The sequence below is a fragment of the Leptodactylus fuscus genome, chromosome 7, assembly GCF_031893055.1.
Source record: "Leptodactylus fuscus isolate aLepFus1 chromosome 7, aLepFus1.hap2, whole genome shotgun sequence".
NCBI classification, from domain to species: domain Eukaryota; kingdom Metazoa; phylum Chordata; class Amphibia; order Anura; family Leptodactylidae; genus Leptodactylus; species Leptodactylus fuscus.
The window spans coordinates 126,205,554-126,225,744 of NC_134271.1; the positions used below are offsets into that span (position 1 = coordinate 126,205,554).

Genomic DNA, 20,191 nt, shown 5'->3' on the forward strand with positions numbered 1-20,191 from the left:
TCATTCCTGATTGCGGACCCTCTATTACAACTTGTACTTTGTGACCCCTAAGTATCAGAACTGGCTTGTAGACTTGGCTAAGACCTAAGAGATAACAGAAGGTTTGCAGAATACCATAGTGCTCCTTGGTGTGCGGTCTGTATTATGAGTGCCATAGACTTCTATGTATCTTCAAGATGCTGAAAGGATACGGGTGTTTGGGATCCTGGAAAGTATCATATAAGCAAACAACGTAAAACTAGTTCTCCATGTTTGTATGGGGGTTGAGATTCTCTACAGTCACTTAGTCATTTAGCTGAATCTGGATCTTCGACAACAAAATCGTGACCACTATAAATACTGCTGCAGTTCCACCTGGTTTAACCCTTTGAGTCTCATTTTACTTGCACAAGAAGTATTCCAGTACAGTTTTACGGTTCATTGTAACAGATGATTATAAAATCGGATGTCCTATTTCTCGCAATTCGTCACAGGATTCCTCATAGAGCCAAGTCTATGGAAATGGCTGCCTTGAAAAACATATCATTTCATCCGTTTTTCACGGTCGTCGTCTTAGGGAGATCTGTGAATATAACTTAGCAAAAGAAGGGTAAACTCGCCAATGAAAACAGACAATAACAAAACCAAAAAAACACCCCCCCCCCCCCAAAAAAAAAAACCCCCACTAAAAATAATATTTTTTAAAAAAAATAATACAAAAGGAAAATATATATCATATATTCTAGAATATAGTAATCTTGATTGTACAATCCATGCAATAAATTTAGAGCAAAACTCGAGATGTTTTGGGGAAAACAAACACACCTCGAAATGGAAAAAATAAACCTAGACTTTACACAGAAACTTCAGCGGGAAAACAAATAATATTCAGTTTTCGGAATGCAGTGAGGCGGACACATAACTATGAGCTGTGTCCTCAAGGCAAACATGAGCGTAGAGACAGGAAACTGTATTACGTATACATTCTGCATGCCGCTCTGCACCTTGCAACGTCATGCAAGGCTAAAACCAGCCGAGTCCAAATATCTATCTATCTATCTATCTATCTATCTATCTATCTATCTATCTATCTATCTATCTTTCCTTATAAAGAGATTGTCCAGGATCTGAACATGATACCTATCTGATACCTGAACCCCGAAGCGATCAGGTGATACGGCCACTGGAGCTATATACCAAGTATACAGTCAGAGCAGCCCTGCTCCTATACAAGTTAATGTAAGAGGGACTGCAGTTCCAAGTTCCAGCACTACAGTGTACGGACTGGAAGCCCCATAGAGTTTAGGGCAGGTTAACATCTGCGCCCCGGTTTCCGCCTTCTATCGACAGGAGATGGAAACCCAGCAGACAGTGTCCGCCCGTGAGCGTTTTGTGCTCTCCGTGGCAAAACCGGTATTTTTTTAACCGGACACAAAGTCCTGCATGTCCAACTTTGTGTCCGGTTAAAAAAAACTGGTTTTGCTGCGGAGACCACAAAACGCTCACGGGCGGACACTTTGCAAACCCATTCAAATGAATGGGTTTGAAAACTGACTGCTGGTTTCCGTCTCCTGCACAGAAGACAGAAACCTGGAAGCGGAGACCCGGGGCGCAGGTGTGAACCCGCCCTCACAGAGTTTCGTACAGTATAGCACTGGAACTGCAGCCCCGTTCCCATTTACTTGAATAGGATCAAGGTTCCTTTCAGCCATACACTCGATGCCAGAAAAAAAAGTTTTACCTCTACAAGATATAAGAAATTTATCTGTACAAATTTGCTGTGTGTAAATACGTCCTTACTGATAATACTATTTAGACGTGAGTATGTGAGAATGCATAGTTGACATGGCTGTCTGCTGTGAGTGTGAAGTTGAAGGGTTACATTCTGTTCAGAATATTTTGAGAATTTGCTTATATGTAAAGATGTAGCGAACCCTCTGACACCTGGAGAGAGACACCATGATAAAATACTGATAGGCTCAGTTTTTGCATGTACCTACTATACTCCATATGCAACCACTTTTATAAATGTGTTTGGGGTTTTTTCTCTCCAATTCCATGCAGATTTGCCATAGAAAATGGTGGGACGTTCCACTGAACTCCACATGAACACTGTGAATGTATATTACTCTTACCTAGCACATTGCTTCTCAAGCAATATAAAATAATACAGATCCAAAACTAGGCCTGGTATTCTTTAAGGACCTGTTATGAGGTCTAAAATGCCCAATGACACACCTCTCCAAATGGGCACTGTCACCATGAGCCTTTTGTTTATCCAAATCCATTCAGCCATTCCAAAGATATAAGCCCTTTTAGTGTTGAGGCAGATTAGGGTGTACTAGTCAAGTGGGCGGTAACACTGAGGTTTGTCTGGGGAGGCGAGGTCTCTGTGTGCGATAGGTCATACAGTGTTTCCACCCACTTGGATAGTTTACTCTAATTTGCATAAACAATTAAAGGGCTTATATCTTCTGAACGGCTGAACAGATTTACATGAGCAAAACATCAAAATGCTCAGGGTGACAGCGCCTATCAAATAATGTATGTCACTGGGCTTTTCAGACCTGGTGATAGGCCCTATAACTGTATGGGGACTAATAGGCAGTGTATAACAATAGCAGAAAAGTCGATGAGATTTTACAAAATCTCATCTGTACGCTACCCAAAAAGTCAAAAAATCGGGGTGGAAATAGATCAGAGCTGTGATATTTCAGTCCACCCCATGGCGATTTCTGCTATGGATGTTCCCCGCAGGTTTCATGCCTTCCAATGCCAAGGGCAAAATCTGTAACAAATCCTGTATATGAAACACTAAGATCTTCACCCTGCTGCTGATCTTTAATACATAGTAACAAATTACGTCCGGTGTGGATGGACCTTAAGGGGTTAATGGTGCGGAAAAGGTGATCTTTGTTATCTGGTATGATTCACTTATTCACCTACCCTTCTTACATTAGTAATTGCCTGCCATGTTCCGGCAGAGTCAGCTGAGTTCTTTGTTGACAGTACAGCGGAGAGAAATTCAGTGAATTTTCCCTTTGTGCAAGCCTCGACAAGAAGAGGCTACTTTATGGCACGCTGTAAGTCGTAGCCAGTTTTGAGGTGTAGTCGTACAATGTCATGGTGAGTAACTTTTACACCTGGTTGAGGGCAAGACTTTACAACGCAAGAATTCGACTTCATGGGGTTCATTGCTTTGGGTGATCCTTACTTGATAGAGGGTCCCTTGACAATCACAAAGTGTCCCCTGCTGACCGCAGTCATCTGCAGTGGGAATAGATGAGTTTCCCTGCACCAAAGGGGAAATTAACTTCTCGAGGTTGGAACTATCATGGACCTTGAAGATAGTGAAGCTTTTGCATCACTGAGTTTCGAGAGATGCAACTTTTTATTCTTTTTATTCTTTTCGTTGCAGCCATACATGGACTGTTTATCATACTTGGGTACCCCCAAAATGCTCCATTCTGATCACTTTCTATTCTGATTTGGGATCACATTATGTCCTATCCCAATCATTGCAGATCTAGTAAACCCTTGTCACCCCTATGGCAGATTGTGCTAACGACATAGCACCGTAAGTGTATGATAGATGGCACTAAGGGGTTAAGCATGACATGGTGCCCCTTTCAAATGAATGGGTTGTCTGTGTAAAGCAGGACAGGACAGGCCCTTCAGAGAGAGAAACCTACTTAGTAATCACTTTACACTTGGCTCAGTCGGTGAGAATCCTCAACAGGAACTTCAAGTGTGACTACATTTCAATGTCACTTTTAGGCTAAGGCTTTACGTAGCAAAGTGCAGAAAAAAACAGCAGCAGAAATGTATCGCTTTTTTTCCCGCAGCATTTTTTAATGCAATTTTGCAGAGTTTTCTGCCCTATTATAAGTATACAGAAATTCCACCATTTTTGCAGGTACAATTGACTTGCTGCAAGTTTCAAAAACACATGTGTTTTAGAAAACGCCGTTTTTCCGCTTCAGATTTTTTCTGCAATGTGCGGATTAGCTGGAATCCCATCCACTTTGCAGGTACTGTAAAACACAGCCATTGCGTTTTTTGCAACGTGGGACTCCAGCCACAGGTTAGGCTCACATCTGCGTTTAGGGGATCCCCATACGGAAAACCAATCCGCATAAAAAAAAAGTGGTTACCTTAGGAAACCCGCTGATCCAATGGACTATAATGGAGTCCGTGTGGTTTTCAACCCAAAAAGGGTGAGAAATGGAGAGAGGGGAATGGAATCCCTGAGCGTAATGCGTCAAAGGTGGTTAGCCCCTTTGTGGGGGGGGGGGGGGGAGGGGGTTCCGCTGGTGACCTATTCAGTGTCGATGGGGGTATGAGATCCAGACCCTGCAAACATCAATTGATCAGGCTACCAATGGGCACCATTAGGCACAAGCTGAGAATGGGGCCCCGGAAGCAGCAGTGATTATGTAGACAGGATTCCTATTCTAGTGTGAACACCCACTGAGGAAGTGATGCATCTGTGATTGACGGCTAACACCTGGCAGCAATGGCTGGGATTGGTGAACAATTCACTGTGGGACTATTAAAGGATTATCTTATCTTATCTTAACCCTTTTAGTGACTGGCTCCCTATGCCTCTGGTTATAAGGGCTGGCAATTTTAACAGTTGACCCTGGCGCTAACAAAGGCCCCCTGTTCATTGATAGTTTCTGCTAAAAGTCTGAAATACCTCCCAAAGCCATATTCATGCTATGTAGAGTCCTTTCATAGGATCAGAAACCTACCTTGTGCCAACCGAAAGTGCTGCAGTCCTTTACTGGATTCACTGCCCCTGCAAATACAGTCCAGAATATCCAAATTGTATTATACCCGCATTTCCTGGGCTCAATCTGATTTGGGGATCAGGATTTCCCAAATCATAGTGATCCAAGAGTCCCCTTTTCACCACGGCTCTACTGTTCTGTCCTATGTATCATATAATGATCACTATGATGCCGCCGAGTACAGGTCTTCATTTAGGCAGGGAAAGCCAGTTAACTGTATGGACCGGATTTTGCAATCTGGATTCCTCTGTGTGCACAGGGTTTGAGCGGATTGTGGGGCACCAGGTTGTCAGACCTCCGCTGATCTGATATTGATGACCTATGCTAATAAAAGGCATGAATATTTAGAGGGGATTCTCCAGGGAGTCATAGGTCAGTAAAAAGTTTTCTAGTTTGTCAGGGTCTGGGGTCACTAGGTGGGGTGGCATAGACACACAAGTCCAGTTTCTTTAGTCCAAAACAATAGTAGAGTTTTATTTTCACTCAAAAAAGGTAGCACAGCAACAAAAGGAAACAATACCAAAATAAATCCCTGCCTGGCTAGGCTCTAACTAAACATAGAATAGGTTACCTCACCTAGAATAACAGAAATCAAAAAGCCAGTTGAATAATTCAGGACACAGCTCCAAAAATATGACCTCTCTGTTTGGCTCTCCAGCCAAGCTCTGCCAAGGTGTTGCTGCTGGAGCTGGCTTCTTAAGCTCTCTTGATGAGGAGACTCTCTGCAGCTGAGTCGCTGCCGGAACATCCCCAAAGTGTGGACTGGAGGGGGGTGGAATGACAGGTCCCACTACCAACCTACCTGCCATTCCTAAAAATCCAGCCCAGTACTGAGCATTTACCAAAATGCTCAGCAGATGAAAGTTGTCTGCTGAGAACTAACATTCCTTCAGGAGTTTTCTCATCTCACCCACCTGAGTAGTCTGGGTGTGATGTACACCCCCTCCATTACAAGTTAAACAAAAAATAAAATTCCCTTGTGGGACAGAAAGCGGGGAATTAAAAAAATAAATAAAAAAAAATAAAATATATATATATATTATTTTTATTTATTTTTTATAAACTGTTCATTAAAAGTCATTGAGGGTTATTTATTAATTTCGTCTTTTCATCTGAAATTTTTTCAGTTTTTTTTTTCCCAGCTTTTTTAGTAAAGGATATTTATTAGAGATGAGTGAGTAGTATTCGATCGAATACCTTGCTGTCATAGGAATGTGTGTAAGCGGCCGAACACCAAGGGGTTAAGCGCATCGAATCTTCGATGCCAGTAACCCCTTGGTGTTAGACCGCTTACATGCATTCCCATTCCCATATATATATCTCAATCCGTAAAGGTTCTCAGTAATTAATTAAATAAACAAATAGTAGCTATCACTTTTTGCACATAACGTATGACTGAATAGCCAATATGTAGATACCAGAAACCTCATCCAGTGTGTTTGGCCTCTATGTCTATATTCACTGTCAGTGTTCGCATCATGTATGCCATCACTCCTCCACTGACATGGTGTCCAGTAATCCCCAGATTATCTAGAGTTTGCGGAGTCTCCGAATAAGGAATACTATTCAGGATTTCACAGATCATATAATGGAAAGTGTAATCCTTTAAATGCAGAACTGTGAAAAGGGAAGGAGATTTCCATGTCTAGTTCCCCTTTCCACTTGGCTCTACCTGGGAACACCTCATTGTGTGATTTCGGTGGGAGGGCAGATCTTTTGACGTTTAGTTTCCTGTCTGGAGGTGGAGAGAGAGGGAGTGCAGGTGAGACAATGATGTCAGTCCCTCCACACCTTTCCCAGCACTACCATCTCATGAAGTGAGTGTGAGCGAGCGTCTTATACTGGGAGCAAAGTCTCCAACCTGCACAAAATGCTTGAAGAGAAAAAACGTTTCGAGGGATTAAACCGCAGGATTTCCCGACTGTTTGGTAAGTGAAATATTCACTTTATGGGTCTATGTCAATTGCCTTATATATAAATATATTGCTATATATTTATTTGTGACCTTTTTTCTATCGCTTTGTGTCCCACATCTTCATGGTCTGTTTCAGCCAAGATCTGTTTGTTGTGGTTTCGATCCTTATCTTTATTGTCTCTCTATGTATGTGTGTGTGTGTATGTGTATATATATATATATATATATATATATATATATATATATATGCACATGCATTTATTGTTTTCTTGCTAAAACAAGTCACACTTCAGATTTCTCATCTTATTCTTGAAGACCTACGGACCAGCAATCTCTGCACCTAAGACAAAAAGTAATTACAAGTGAACCTTCAAGACTCCTTAAGACTATAATCCCCTTATCTAGACCAGTTTTTCTGTGACAGATTATCAGCTCCACTATATACATGATGGCAGTCTCCTTTGAGCAGAGCGACCCCCTTCCCCCCAGTAGATCATTCCTTAATGCAAGTTTGGTCTCCAAAAAATAACTGACTGTCACATCCCAAACATTGCAATTCCTAACTTTGACAAGTGCTGGTTCTGGTGCTTTGGCGTTTGAGGGAGGCACAGGGGGTATCTGCTATGACATGTCTGCTCGGTGAGGCATTTATGGAGGATGTTCTCATTCCTTGTGTTGAGAAATATCATAAAGTTGCGGAAACAGCTTTATGGTCGGGCACTTATTTGCAGGAAAGCCAGCCGCTTATGACTAAACTTATACTCCTTGTTGGTGCAAGATCTTTTCCCTGTTCAGACACTTAGAACATTTTTTAGAGCATGCCATTCAAGTGATTTATTGCACAATCCATCATCTGATTGTATAGTTCTAGGGTGGCATCAACACAATTCTGAGGTTTTTTTGGCTTCTGAATTGGCCACACGTTGTGTTTTTTGCTGTAATTTTTTTTTTTTTTTTTTGCTTTCTGCTACCTCCACAAAATTGCAGCTTTTCATCAAGGTGTGACTTCATCTTAAAGGTGTTGCCCAGGGACCTCTGTGTGTTCGTTCAAACTGGACCTTGAGGTTCCTGGCCGGGTCATGTGGTCAGAATCAGCCCGCACTCCCTCCTGTCCAGTTTTTCCAAAATGGAAACTATAATGGGGTCCATGTGGTTTCTGCTCAATTTCTGCACGAAAAATGCAGAGAGAAAAGTGCTGCTTGCAAGACTTTTCTCTCCACGTATTTCATGTGGATAGGAAAACAGAATGGCCTGAATGCAGATGTGAACCGGGCCTATCCTGTACTATGGGGGCCGGATTTATTATAGTCTGCCACCACATGAGGCTTCCTCTTTCACAACACATGCACACTCAGGCCTCGTTCACATCTGTGTTTGTATTCCATCCGGGGGAGTCTGCATGAGGACCCCCCGAACTGAATACTGAACGCAACTTCAAGCCGTGTGCCATTAATGGGGTCTGTGTGCTTGCTGCCAGATCTCCGCAGGGATCATGCGGACAGGAAAGTAGTTCACAATCTAGTTTCCTATCCACATGATTCGTGGGGCAGCACGCGGCAAGCACATGGACCCCATTATAGTCTATGGGGTCTGTGTGCTTTCACTGCGCACCGCTTGCAGTTGCGTTCAGTAGTGTGTTCGGGGGGTCACCAAGCAGAATACCGAATGCAGATGTGAACGAAGGGTCAGACGAACGTATGTGGGGCGGTAGCGGGTGGTAGGAACAGCTGTCGGCCAACAGCTGCTGCAGGTGTATGGGCACCTTCTCTACTTGTATCTACTAGTCTGCTTTTAATGAAAACACTGAAGAGTGCGTCATTGCAGGGTCCGATAGATTCATCATCCGGGCACACACCCTATTGATGTATCTGTTTTTTTTGACCTGGAAGTTTTGACTAGTTAGTACAGTGCTCTAGTGCGCCATCCGACAGATTACTCTGCAGGGTGTGTGCCTACTAAAGTGGTAAAAATCTAATAAGGGAGTTGCACTTGGCCTGCCTCATCTATTCCCCCCCATACATTTCTATATATATATATATATATATATATTATATAATATAATATAATATAATATATGTGTGTGTGTATATATATATATATATATATATATATATATATATATATATATATATATATATATATATATATATATATATATATATAATGTATTTGCCGTACCCATACACAATAAGGTTCTGTATCTGATTTTGGATGTAATTGTGAAGCCAAAACCAGGTGTGGATTGTAAAGAGAAAGTAATAAGGTCAAGTATTCCTCCTCCTCAAAACTACATCAAAATCCTTATCAAACCTGTTGCAGAACCTGAATGTGTACAAGCAACCTCAGGCCCTGTGCACAAAGGTAAATATGATCTCATTTCTGCAATGCAAAAGCTTAAAGCTGTGGGGGGGACGGCAGAGAAATCTGCAGCTGAGGGGTGGACAAAATTCACCACATTTTGCCGGTTTTGTGTGGCCTTACTGTATATGAGCATACCTATAGTGTGTGCGTATATATATATATATATATATATATATATATATATATATATATATATATATATATGTATATGTATATGTTATAGATGCTGCAGAGTTAACCTGAATGTCTGCAATTGGTTAAACTGCTTAAGGCTATGTTCACATTGTGCTGGAGTCTCCGTTGTCTGTAACTTTTGTAAACAACAGACACGTGACAGATCCCATTATTGTCAGTGGGATTCGCCTTTCTGTGTACGTAACTTGTGATCTGGTCTGACGGACCAGAAAAACAGAGAGCCAGTGTTAATGTGAACTGAGCAGCAGCATGATATCTCATCGCAGAAGACAATAAAAAGTCATTGAAAAATATTTTTCCAATGACTTTTCCTTGGTTTTTCTTGTCTTCTGTAATGAGATATCACGCTGCAGAAGTTTGGGTTCACTCTGCTACACCTGTGTTCCACTTGCTTTGTAGCCGTCCTGCATCTATGGACGGAATTTCCCTAGTAACAGGGAGTAAATTGAAAATTGGCTAAAAGAGAGCCACCTAGTGGCAGGAAATTTGGAGAGGTTTTTCAGGCAGAAACAGAATGATTCTTAATTAAAATGAATTCTATTTTGGTCTAGAATCACATGTTCTATGAAATGAGACTAAGTAGCCTGAAAAATAGGCACCTATCATTGTAACAAACTTTTTACATATCTTAGAGACGTTATACGATTTGATCGGTGTTGGCGTGGTTGTGGAGACACACTCTGATCACCAAATGGGATTTGAATCACCCAATCCTTGAGCTACTGGTACCTGTGTTCACCATATAGTGGTGGCTCAGGATACTGCAGCATGTGTGGGGTCCAGGTGCTGGACTGCCACCAATACTGTATGGAAAAAAATAAAGAATTGGTGCTGGGAAAAAATCTTTCAAATGTTGTGGCATCATTTATTCAATGAACTCCTATCACGTAAGTGTGAATGAGCCCTTAGGCCTTATTCAGATGGGTGTATTTTACCTGTTTTTAACCACCCCTTTTCCGGACGCGACACCCTTATCTCTTGTTACGGTTGTGTTTGTTCTCAGAAATGGGCAGTTGCAGAATCTATCTTTAGCAAGTCAATATTTCCTTGTGATAAAATCTTGGCCATGTGATGATCACACATCTTATCGCAGCTGATAACTTACACCATGTCAGCGTTACTGTAGCAGAGCACCAGCGCTTGGTAAGACGTTTATGTGCCACAACCTTCTAATTCTCTGGCATTTTTGTATCTTACAGAATCCCCCAGGCTATCGGCCGCCTCGTCCTACAGCAATGACAAGTTATCTCGCTCTGCCTCATTCTGCAACGAGTTTTACGATCCTCTAAGTGACATCTCTACGGCGTCCCCTGGAGAAGACTGCGGCCATTATGAGAATATAATTGGCAAAACGGTGTATAATGAGCAAATGAGTAAAAGTACGCCCAATCTGGACATGGAGCTGCCTCCATCCACTGACTCCGTGCAGGAGATTTACCAGGATATAGAAAGCGGCTTGCAAAATGGCAATGCCTTCAACAGCAACAACAATGCAAACCGATACAACCATCATGGCTCCGCATCCTATTCTCCACTCGGAAGCAAAGTAGCGATCGCTCACAAACTGAACTATGTGGAACGTGTAGTGCTTGAAATTATAGAAACGGAGAGGATGTATGTTCAGGATCTGCGGAGTATTGTGGAGGTATGTATGACAAAGCACCATGCTTGTTCAGTGTCTTGTTTAGCATGCATGTAAACCAGGAGTCGGCAACCTTCAATGCTACAGTGGTTGTCAAACTACAACTCTCAGCATGCATGCAGGGTGAAATTCTGCATGAAACCAGCCTCTGTTAACTTCAAAGGGAGCAAGGCGCTGATTTTTTTTCACCCAGACAAAAAAAAAAAAATTTGCATCATGCTTCAGGCGTATTCCACCTGATAAGTCCCATAGAAGTGAATGCAGGGCAGGTGCAGAATTTGACACACAATTTGGTCAAGAGGAAACATTCAGTTTGAAACCCAGAAGCTGACTTTTTCAGCAAGGAAAATTTTGCTGTGTGAACATAACCTTAATAAATTCCCCCCAGAATTCATATAACTCCATTTATTCCATGTGCAATACATAGATGTTAAAGGTGTGTTCTGCTAACCAGATACTAGAGCTGGCCATACACTTCTGATAGCTGTTGGACAAATGCTTATTCAACTGACAACTGTTATTGTTTGTATAATGAAAAGTTGTACAATTTTCCCATATACTTTCTGTAGCAATTCCTCAGGGCCTTCTAGATCTCTGCTTTCTGTCATTCATTCTGCTTATCTCTAGTGGATAAAAGTCAGTCCATGGTCATGTGATATACAGTCCGTGGTCATGTGATATACAGTCCGTGGTCATGTGATATACAGTCCGTGGTCATGTGAAGTACTGTCCATGGTCATGTGATGCACAGTCCATGGTCATGTGATATACAGTTCATGGTGTTCATGGTCATGTGATATACAGTTCATGGTGTTCATGGTCATGTGATATTCAGTTCATGGTGTTCATGGTCATGTGATATTCAGTTCATGGAGTTCATGGTCATGTGATTATACAGTTCATGGTCAATTTGTAATGAACTGTGCAACTTTTGTAGGCTGTCATTTGGTACTATATCTACTGTAGTAGGTTGTTTTTTGGTCCTATATCTACTGTAGTAGGTTGTTCGGTACTATATCTACTGTAGAAGGTTGTTGTTCGGTCCTATATCTACTGTAGTAGGTTATTTGGTACTATATCTACTGTAGTAGATTGTTGTTCGGTCCTATATCTACTGTAGTAGGTTATTTGGTACTATATCTACTGTAGTAGATTGTTGTTCGGTACTATAACCATCTACTGTAGTAGTTTGTTCGGTACTATATCTACTGTAGGAAGTTGTTCGGTCCTATATCTACTGTAGTAGGTTGTTCGGTCCTATATCTACTGTAGTAGGTTGTTCGGTCCTATATCTACTGTAGTAGGTTGTTGTTCGGTACTATATCTACTGTAGTAGGTTGTTGTTCGGTCCTATATCTACTGTAGTAGGTCGTGGTTCGGTACTATATCTACTGTAGTAGGTTGTTCAGTACTATATCTACTGTAGTAGGTTGTTGTTCGGTACTATATCTACTGTAGTAGGTTGTTCAGTACTATATCTACTGTAGTAGGTTGTTGTTCGGTACTATATCTACTGTAGTAGGTTGTTGTTCGGTACTATATCTACTGTAGTATGTTGTCACTCCCCTATCTCTTGATACAGACTTGCAGAGCAGCACTAGTAATATTCTGTCTATAATTTTCTCATTGATTTGAATTTTTCCTTTCCTTGTTTTTGATACAAGAGGATTTGTCACACCTCTAGTGTACATAGGTTATATCAGTCCTCAGAGGTACTATGGTATCATATAGCATAATAGTGACTGAGGAGGCCGCATGCTGAAAAGGTGTAACTTGATAACCTAATCATTAAACTATTAAGACAATGATACATGCCTTAACTGCCTGTCAATTTTCCTTAGGATTACCTTGGAGGCATCATAGACAAACATGAGCTACCCATGAAGCCAGAACAAGTCAGTGCCCTTTTTGGAAACATTGAGGATATTTATGAACTAAACAGGTGATCTATCATTTATTCTGGTTTTGCTAAGAATTGAGAGAGTGCTTGGCTCAGCCAAGTGTGCAAGTATTTTGACTTGGTGGATGGAAGTAAGCTGTTACCAGACACCTGTAATGGCACCTTATTCCCCTAAAACAAAAGGTAAATTGAAATCCAATATACATCTGCCATTGGAAGAAAGTCAGAATATCCCCATACACAAGAACTTGGCGGGTTTCTATGCCCAATCCTTCTGTGTTCCAGGGATATAATTTGGTTCTGATATACCGCTGGGATTAGAAGTCAGTGTCCTTATAATCTAGAGTCCATAACCTGTTATATTGTTCTCTTCAAGAAATGCAACCAGTCCCTCTTTGAATTTGTTCAATGAATCCACCATCACCCCTTCCACGATCGATAGGCTCTTCTCTTCTGATTCCAGTGGGAATGTTTGCCTTAGTCCCCACCATTCCCGAGCAGTCGGTGCAGTAAGTTTTGGTGCCTGATGTACAATTTTGTCTGGTAGGAGCAGGTAAGGGGTGTGATTCTGAGCTATGACATTGGCTGCCTCTGATTGGACAGGGTCAGAAAATCTCACATTCGGACGCAGATCGTGCCCCTTTTACCGCTCCTACCTGATAATACAGAGTCTAAACAGCATAACAGGGACCAAAACTAACAGCATTGATTGCTCAGGAACGGTGGGCGCTAGAGAAACATCCAACAGTGCCAGAATCAGTGAAGCAGTGCCTATGGAACAATGCAAAGAATTGGTTTGGAGCAGGTGGTAAAGGGTCCTCTTTAAATAGTTACCTGGGGGCAATAAGGGTAGATCAAAACCAAGTGTGTGTGTTGTTGAATGGTCTGCTCAATATAGGCATTTTTTTCTGTCATTCTACCAGTTTGTAAGGCCCAGTTCACATCTGCGTTCAGTATTTTGTTCTGGAAATCCACTTGGTGACCCCCCCTGAATGGAATACCGAACGCATTAAAAAGCGGTGAGCAATGAAAGCACACGGACCCCTTAGGCTATAATGGGATCTGTGTATTTTCCAGCCTGTTGTCTGCACGAGTCATGCGGAGAGAAAAGCACTTCAAGAACTACTTCAAGGAAAACACACAGATCTCATTATAGTCTATGGGGTCCCTGTGCTTTCATTGCTCACCGCTTTTAAATGCACTCAGTATTCTGTTCGAGGGGTCCCCAAGCAAACTTCCGGAACGGAATGCCGAACACAGATGTGAACCGGGCCTAAGTATTTGACCCACAATTTACAAAATATCATTGAAGTACTAATGGGGGGTCAAGAAACTGGGGGCAGAGATGGGGGGGACAAGAAACTGGGGGCAGAGATGGGGGGACAAGAAACTGGGGGCAGGTGAAGGGGGGGACAAGAAACTGGGGGCAGATGAAGGGGGAACAAGAAACTGGGGGCAGATGAAGCGGGGGGGGGACATGAAACTGGAGGCAGAGATGGGGGGACAAGAAACTGGGGGCAGAGATGGGAGACAAACTGGAGGCAGAGATGGGGGAGACAAGAAACTGGGGGCAGATGAAGCGGGGGGGACATGAAACTGGAGGCAGAGATGGGGGGACAAGAAACTGGGGGCAGATGAAGCGGGGGGGACATGAAACTGGGGGCAGAGATGGGGGGGGGGACAAGAAACTGGGGGCAGAGATGGGAGACAAGAAACTGGAGGCAGAGATGGGGGGACAAGAAACTGGAGGAAGAGATCGGGGGATAATACACTGGGGGCAGAGATGGGGGGGACAAGAAACTGGGGGCAAATAGGGGGGACAAGAAATATAAGCGGTTCAGCGCCACCGCCAACCCGCAGACGAAGTCGCGGGTAACTGCTAGTATATAATTACATTACTTATCTTGAGTAAGTAGCGTCTATATGTAATGTCATACCGATGGCCCACCCATCCCAAATCTAATGTTATCTACGTTCTTTTTTATTATATTTGTCTCAAGATGCCCATAGTAGTGTATCCTTAGCAGGTAGGTTATGGCTGCTTGCCCAGATAAAATATGGAGATCAGAGACAATGAAAGTAGAACAACCTAAAATAAAATGCATGTATGTGGTTGGTATTTCGTTTAATATTTTATGCATGGATATTTGAAAAGTTTTTGTTGCTTTTTGTTTTTTGTGAGATGAGGCATGACGTGTGTAATAGTGCGTACAATCTCATTGCCACATCTATAACCTCCTACAATAATACATTACATACAGTGATGTGTGTGTATATAGTTTTAACACATGTGGCTTATCAACCTGTGTGTATGCGTTATAATCCGGTCACAAGCAGGTGAGTCTTGTCAAGGTATGTGGAAACCTTCAACAGGAGGTGACATTGTGAATTTTACACTGCGTGTCCGCTCCAAGTAAAGTTTGCCCCCTCTGCCCCATTTAAACGCAACAGAGATTTTTGGGGCAGTTTTGCACACCCACAGCAAATCTATGGCAAACACATAATCACACTTGCAGTTTTGTTCCCCCCCCCCCCAAAAAAAAAAAAAAAGCGATGGTAAATATAAATGTAGGACTTATAATTCTCCCTTCTGTTGGATCCATTCCTGGCATTGGCTCAAAAAAAAAAAAAAAAAAAAAAAACTGCATAAAAATTGCAAGTGTGATTTCAGCCTTAAAAAGTTTGCTTCACATGCTGTGCACGTATAGATATCTGCGGTCTTCTTTTCATATGTAGTACATACATGCTTGTTTTGGTGCGGCTTTATGTACAGAATTCTGTCTTGAGTTGTCTCGCATGATTTGTGTGAATTTCCCAGGTCACGTTTTTTTTTCCAGTCTTTGTGTTGCTGAAACCTGTCTTTGCACTCGATTATGATATGGAGTATAAACAGGAACATACTGTTCCTTTTGCCATCTTTCTTTGCAGTCACCTTCTCCAAGACCTTGATAGTTGCAGTGAAGATCCTGTGGCGGTGGCTGGTTGCTTTGTGGAAAAGGTAAGAAAATAGTATTTGTACATTATTCACATTATGTTTATGACCACACAGTGACCTAGGTCATCCATAGGGTCCAAATATTAATAAAAAAAAAAATATATATATAAAATTTGGAATACCAGTATATGAGCTAAACATAAAGAGGGAGTTCAACAAACCCTGCACTTCAATATTCCGGAGTGTAAAAAAAAAATTTTTTTTAAAAAAGCTAATTTTTGAGCTTATTTGTACTAATTTTTTAGGGCATTTTTTAACTTTTGAAAAATGGGTGGGAAGGTGGATATCAAATCAAATCAAATAGGCTTTATTGGCACGTCCAAATAGATATTTGGCATTGCCAAAGCTAGTAAAGTGGGGGGGGGGGTTGGAGTCGGGGGGGCAGAGTATGGGGGGGGGGTGATTTGGGGTATGTCAGTCCATGGAGTCTCATCTTCCTCTTAGTTGGTGACCGCTATATGGGGAGGTGGGGTGGGGCAGGTGGTTTGGGGTATAACAGTCCGTGGAGTCTCATCTTCCTCTTATTTGGTGATCGCTATATGGGGAGGTGGGGGTGGGGCGGGTGTATTGGGATAAATATAACAGTCCGTGGAGTCTCATCTTCCTCTTATTTGGTGACAGCTGGACACGTATTGGGCAGTGATCTCCACAGTGGTCTCTTCTTCTCCCAGTAGGATGTAGAGTTTCCTCCTCTTGTCTGCAGATATGAAGTCTGGGATGTGGGCAGAGAGTCTTCGGTAGTAGACGGCCCTCACAGCTGAGTATTTGGTGCAGTGTAGCAGGAAATGGGTCTCGTCTTCTAGGGCCCCCTAGTCACAGTGCTGGCACAGTCTGTTCTCTCGTGGCTTGTACGTCTGCCTGTATCGCCCCGTCTCCATCTCCAGGCTGTGGGCGCTCAGTCTGTACCGGCTCAGGGTCTGTCTGTGTTTGGGGTGGCGTATTCTCTCCAGGTAGGTGGCCATGGTGTAGTCCCTTTGCAGTGACTGGTACATGGTTGCCTGTCTAGCTGTCTAAATCTGATTTATTAAAGGGAGTCTGTAGGCAGGACAATTGGTATAACACTAATAATAGTACCTTGTAGGGAGGCTTCTACCTTTCCAATGATGCCTTTCTTATTCTGCATTGCAGTTCCTTTATTCTAACGCATTCTTCTTTGTCTTCTCTCTAGAGTCATTACTTTGATATTTACACCCAGTACTGTAACAACTATCCCAAGTAAGTCTATGTGTCATATAATATACAATTATATCTATATTGTAGTGACGTACTTTATGTACTGCTTGCTCATTTGAAGATGGGGACATACGTGGGGAGTTTGTAGCAGGATTGTAAAATCGGCAGACTGACCTGCTATGAATTACCCACGACGGAAAGTGTTTTGTTCCGTCGGTTTCGAACCTGTTGTCGCTTCTGTGGATTCCATGATGGTTTTCATGCTTTACAATTATAAGCTTGAAAAACTCTTGAAACCCACAGCAAAATCCCAATATGTTTTGCCACAGCTGGTTCCACTGCTAGATATCCTACCGCAGATCATTGGGGGTCGCATAGCTTGGTCTCCCAACAGTGTAGGACTTCTTGGGCCCGCCAGATAAGATGATTCTGGTGACCTTCCCTACACCGACCTTTAGGTAGTTGTCCCAAATTATTCCAGTGTATAGATTTCTTTTCTGCTGTGGAATCAATATATTTGTCAACTTTGTCCACAATCGGATTGTCCTCAGTCGGTGTCCTCGGTGGACCCAAATCTATTTGGTGTAGAACTGTAGTAAGTGCGGTCCATGCTTTACTCACTCCTGTTTGTTTCATTTCAGCTCTGTAGCTACCCTGACTGAATGTATGAGGAACAAAGTCTTAGCCAAATTTTTTCGAGAAAAGCAGGAGATGCTCAAACATAGCCTTCCCTTGGGATCCTACCTCTTAAAACCAGTCCAGAGGATACTAAAATATCATCTTCTGTTGCAGGTAACTGGTCTTAAAGGGGTATTTTCATCTCCGTCTTTGAAGGCTAAGATGAGAATACCAGTGTCTCTGGTCGTCTGTAACTCCTGAGTTATGGAAATGGTGTAGTTCATTGTGCGATGCCTTTTCTGTAAATTTACTTCTATGAGATTCAGGGGAATTCAACCGTTAACATTTCTCCTGGCCTTGTAGCTGAGACTTCCAACACGTATTCCTATCTCAGACAGTCATGGCAGAGATGGGAATCCTCTCTTAAAGGGGTTTTCCAGGACTTTTATATTGATGACCTGTTCTTGGGATAGGTCATCAATATGTGATGGGTGGAGGTCTGACTCCTGGGACCCTTAAAGGGATCCTATCAATGGATACCCTTTTTTTTTCCTCCCTAAAACGTAGGAATAGCCTTAAGAAAGGCTACCTTTAAATGTCTTCTCTGTGCCACCGTTTGGTAGAAATCCGGGTTTTGTTCAGTATGCAAATGAGTTCTCTAGGGGTGTCCCCAATGCTGTGAGAGAACTCTTCAGCGCTGCCTCCATCTTCTTCTGGAACGCACTCTCCCTGCGTTGTCTTCTGTCCTGGGTTTCAATCATCTAGGCCTCGGGCAGAGCCGACTGCGCATGCCCAGGTCACAAGAAAATGGCCGCTTACAACAGCTTACTGTGTACGCAGCCACTTTCTTGTGGCCCGGGCATGCGCAATCGGCTCTGCCCGAGGCCCGATGGCAGAGTCAACTGCGCATGCCTAGAGGATTGAAACCCAGGATGGAAGAAGACACAGGATAAGGGCGTTCCAGAAGAAGATAGAGGTGGCGCTGGAGATTTCTCTCGCAGCACTGGAGACGCCCCAGTGCTGTTTGAGCGCTGAGGACCGCCCCCAATGCTGCGAGAGAATGCATTTGCATACCGAAGAAAACCCAGATTTCTACTGAATGGCGGTGCGGGGGAAGACCTCTGAAGGTAGGAGAAGAATAGCCTTTCTTAAGGCTATTCCTACATGTTAGGGAGCAAAAAAGGATATCCAATGATAGGATCCCTTTAACAACCATGTAGCAAGTGTCAATGACTACACATTCACCGATTACATGGTACAGCAGCAGCTTAGTCCCATTCAAGTGATGTTATATATGGTTCTATGATCTGTACGGTCTCATATGTACGGTCCTTTGCTTGGTATTCGACAATGTGGCTACGGCACTCATCCACATGCTGTGGTGTCTATAGGGGACCCCCACCAATCACACATTGGAGACCTATCCTAAGGACAGGCCATCAATATATGAAGTAGAAATGAATCAACAAGAATAATGAGGCCATAACTGTAATATTTAAGTAGTTTTCAATATTTTTTTATTTTTCAGATCATATCCTGCCTTTTTTATACTTGGATGAATGTTTCAGATATTCACATTGGACTTTATTCCTTTTAGGAAATTGCTAAACATTTTGATATAGATAAAGAAGGCTATGAGGTGGTAGAGGAGGCCATAGAGACCATGACTGGAGTAGCCTGGTACATCAATGACATGAAGAGAAAGCATGAGCATGCTGTGCGCCAACAGGTTAGCTAGTCGACATTATGAGTCTATAGAAACCTAGCCCGCCAAACCTTTACCTTACATGACCGGTGTTGTTTGGCAGGAGATTCAGTCTTTGCTACTAAATTGGAAAGGCATGGACCTGACCACGTATGGCGAGCTGGTGCTGGAGGGGACATTCCGTGTACAACGCGCCCGCAGTGAGAGGACATTCTTCCTGTTTGACAAGGCACTACTGATCACAAAAAAACGTGGAGATCACTTTGTTTATAAAACCCATATTCCGGTAAGCACAAATTTGTAGAAACCTGGTCTGAGAAGTCCAATGACTTATATATGATAGGTGCCGTCACACTGAGCATTTAACGTTTTTTTGTTTTTTTTTCAATCCAAATCTGTTAAGCAATTACAAAGATACAAGCCCTTTTAGTGGTGGTGCAAATTAGGTCTACTAGCCAAGTAGCCAACTCTGCAAGACATAGAGCACTCAGAGACCTCTCCATGAGAGAACTCTGTTATCACCCACTTGGCTAGTAGACCCTAATGTGCATCAAAACTGAAAGGGATTATATCTTTATCCAAAACCATTCAGCTTTTCCATAAAAGGTGACAACGCCTATCAGATTAATGCTGGGAAGACCAAGGAGATGGTGGTGGACTTTAGTAAACGGAGAAGGGCTCCGACCCCAGTGGAGATCCAAGGGACATGTATTGAGATAGTCAGGACCTATAAGTACCTGGGTGTGCTCCTCAATAATAAGCTGGATTGGGCTGATCACCTGGAGGCGCTGCACAGAAAGGGCCACAGCAGACTCTACCTGCTCAGGAGGCTGAGGGCCTTCGGAGTCCAGGGGACACTTCTTAGGGCCTTCTTCAACTCTGTGGTTGCTTCAGCCATCTTCTTTGGAGTGGCCT

The 20,191-nt window shown here is 42.7% G+C and overlaps 1 protein-coding gene across 2 annotated transcripts in view; it reads left to right on the top strand.

Annotated features, from left to right (window-relative positions):
• The first annotated feature begins 6,422 nt into the window (after nucleotides 1-6,422).
• PLEKHG3 (pleckstrin homology and RhoGEF domain containing G3) overlaps nucleotides 6,423-20,191 on the top strand; it is a 29,256-nt gene continuing 15,487 nt past the window's right edge. The window contains exons 1-8 of one of the 2 annotated variants that reach the window (XM_075283036.1): nucleotides 6,423-6,700; nucleotides 10,443-10,888; nucleotides 12,727-12,827; nucleotides 15,714-15,783; nucleotides 16,949-16,995; nucleotides 17,595-17,745; nucleotides 19,169-19,300; nucleotides 19,380-19,562. In XM_075283036.1, the coding sequence (XP_075139137.1) occupies nucleotides 6,643-6,700; nucleotides 10,443-10,888; nucleotides 12,727-12,827; nucleotides 15,714-15,783; nucleotides 16,949-16,995; nucleotides 17,595-17,745; nucleotides 19,169-19,300; nucleotides 19,380-19,562 (1,188 nt within the window). In that variant the 5' untranslated portion in view covers nucleotides 6,423-6,642. The remainder of the gene's footprint in view (nucleotides 6,701-10,442; nucleotides 10,889-12,726; nucleotides 12,828-15,713; nucleotides 15,784-16,948; nucleotides 16,996-17,594; nucleotides 17,746-19,168; nucleotides 19,301-19,379; nucleotides 19,563-20,191) is intronic. The other variant, XM_075283037.1, reaches the window with a different exon arrangement.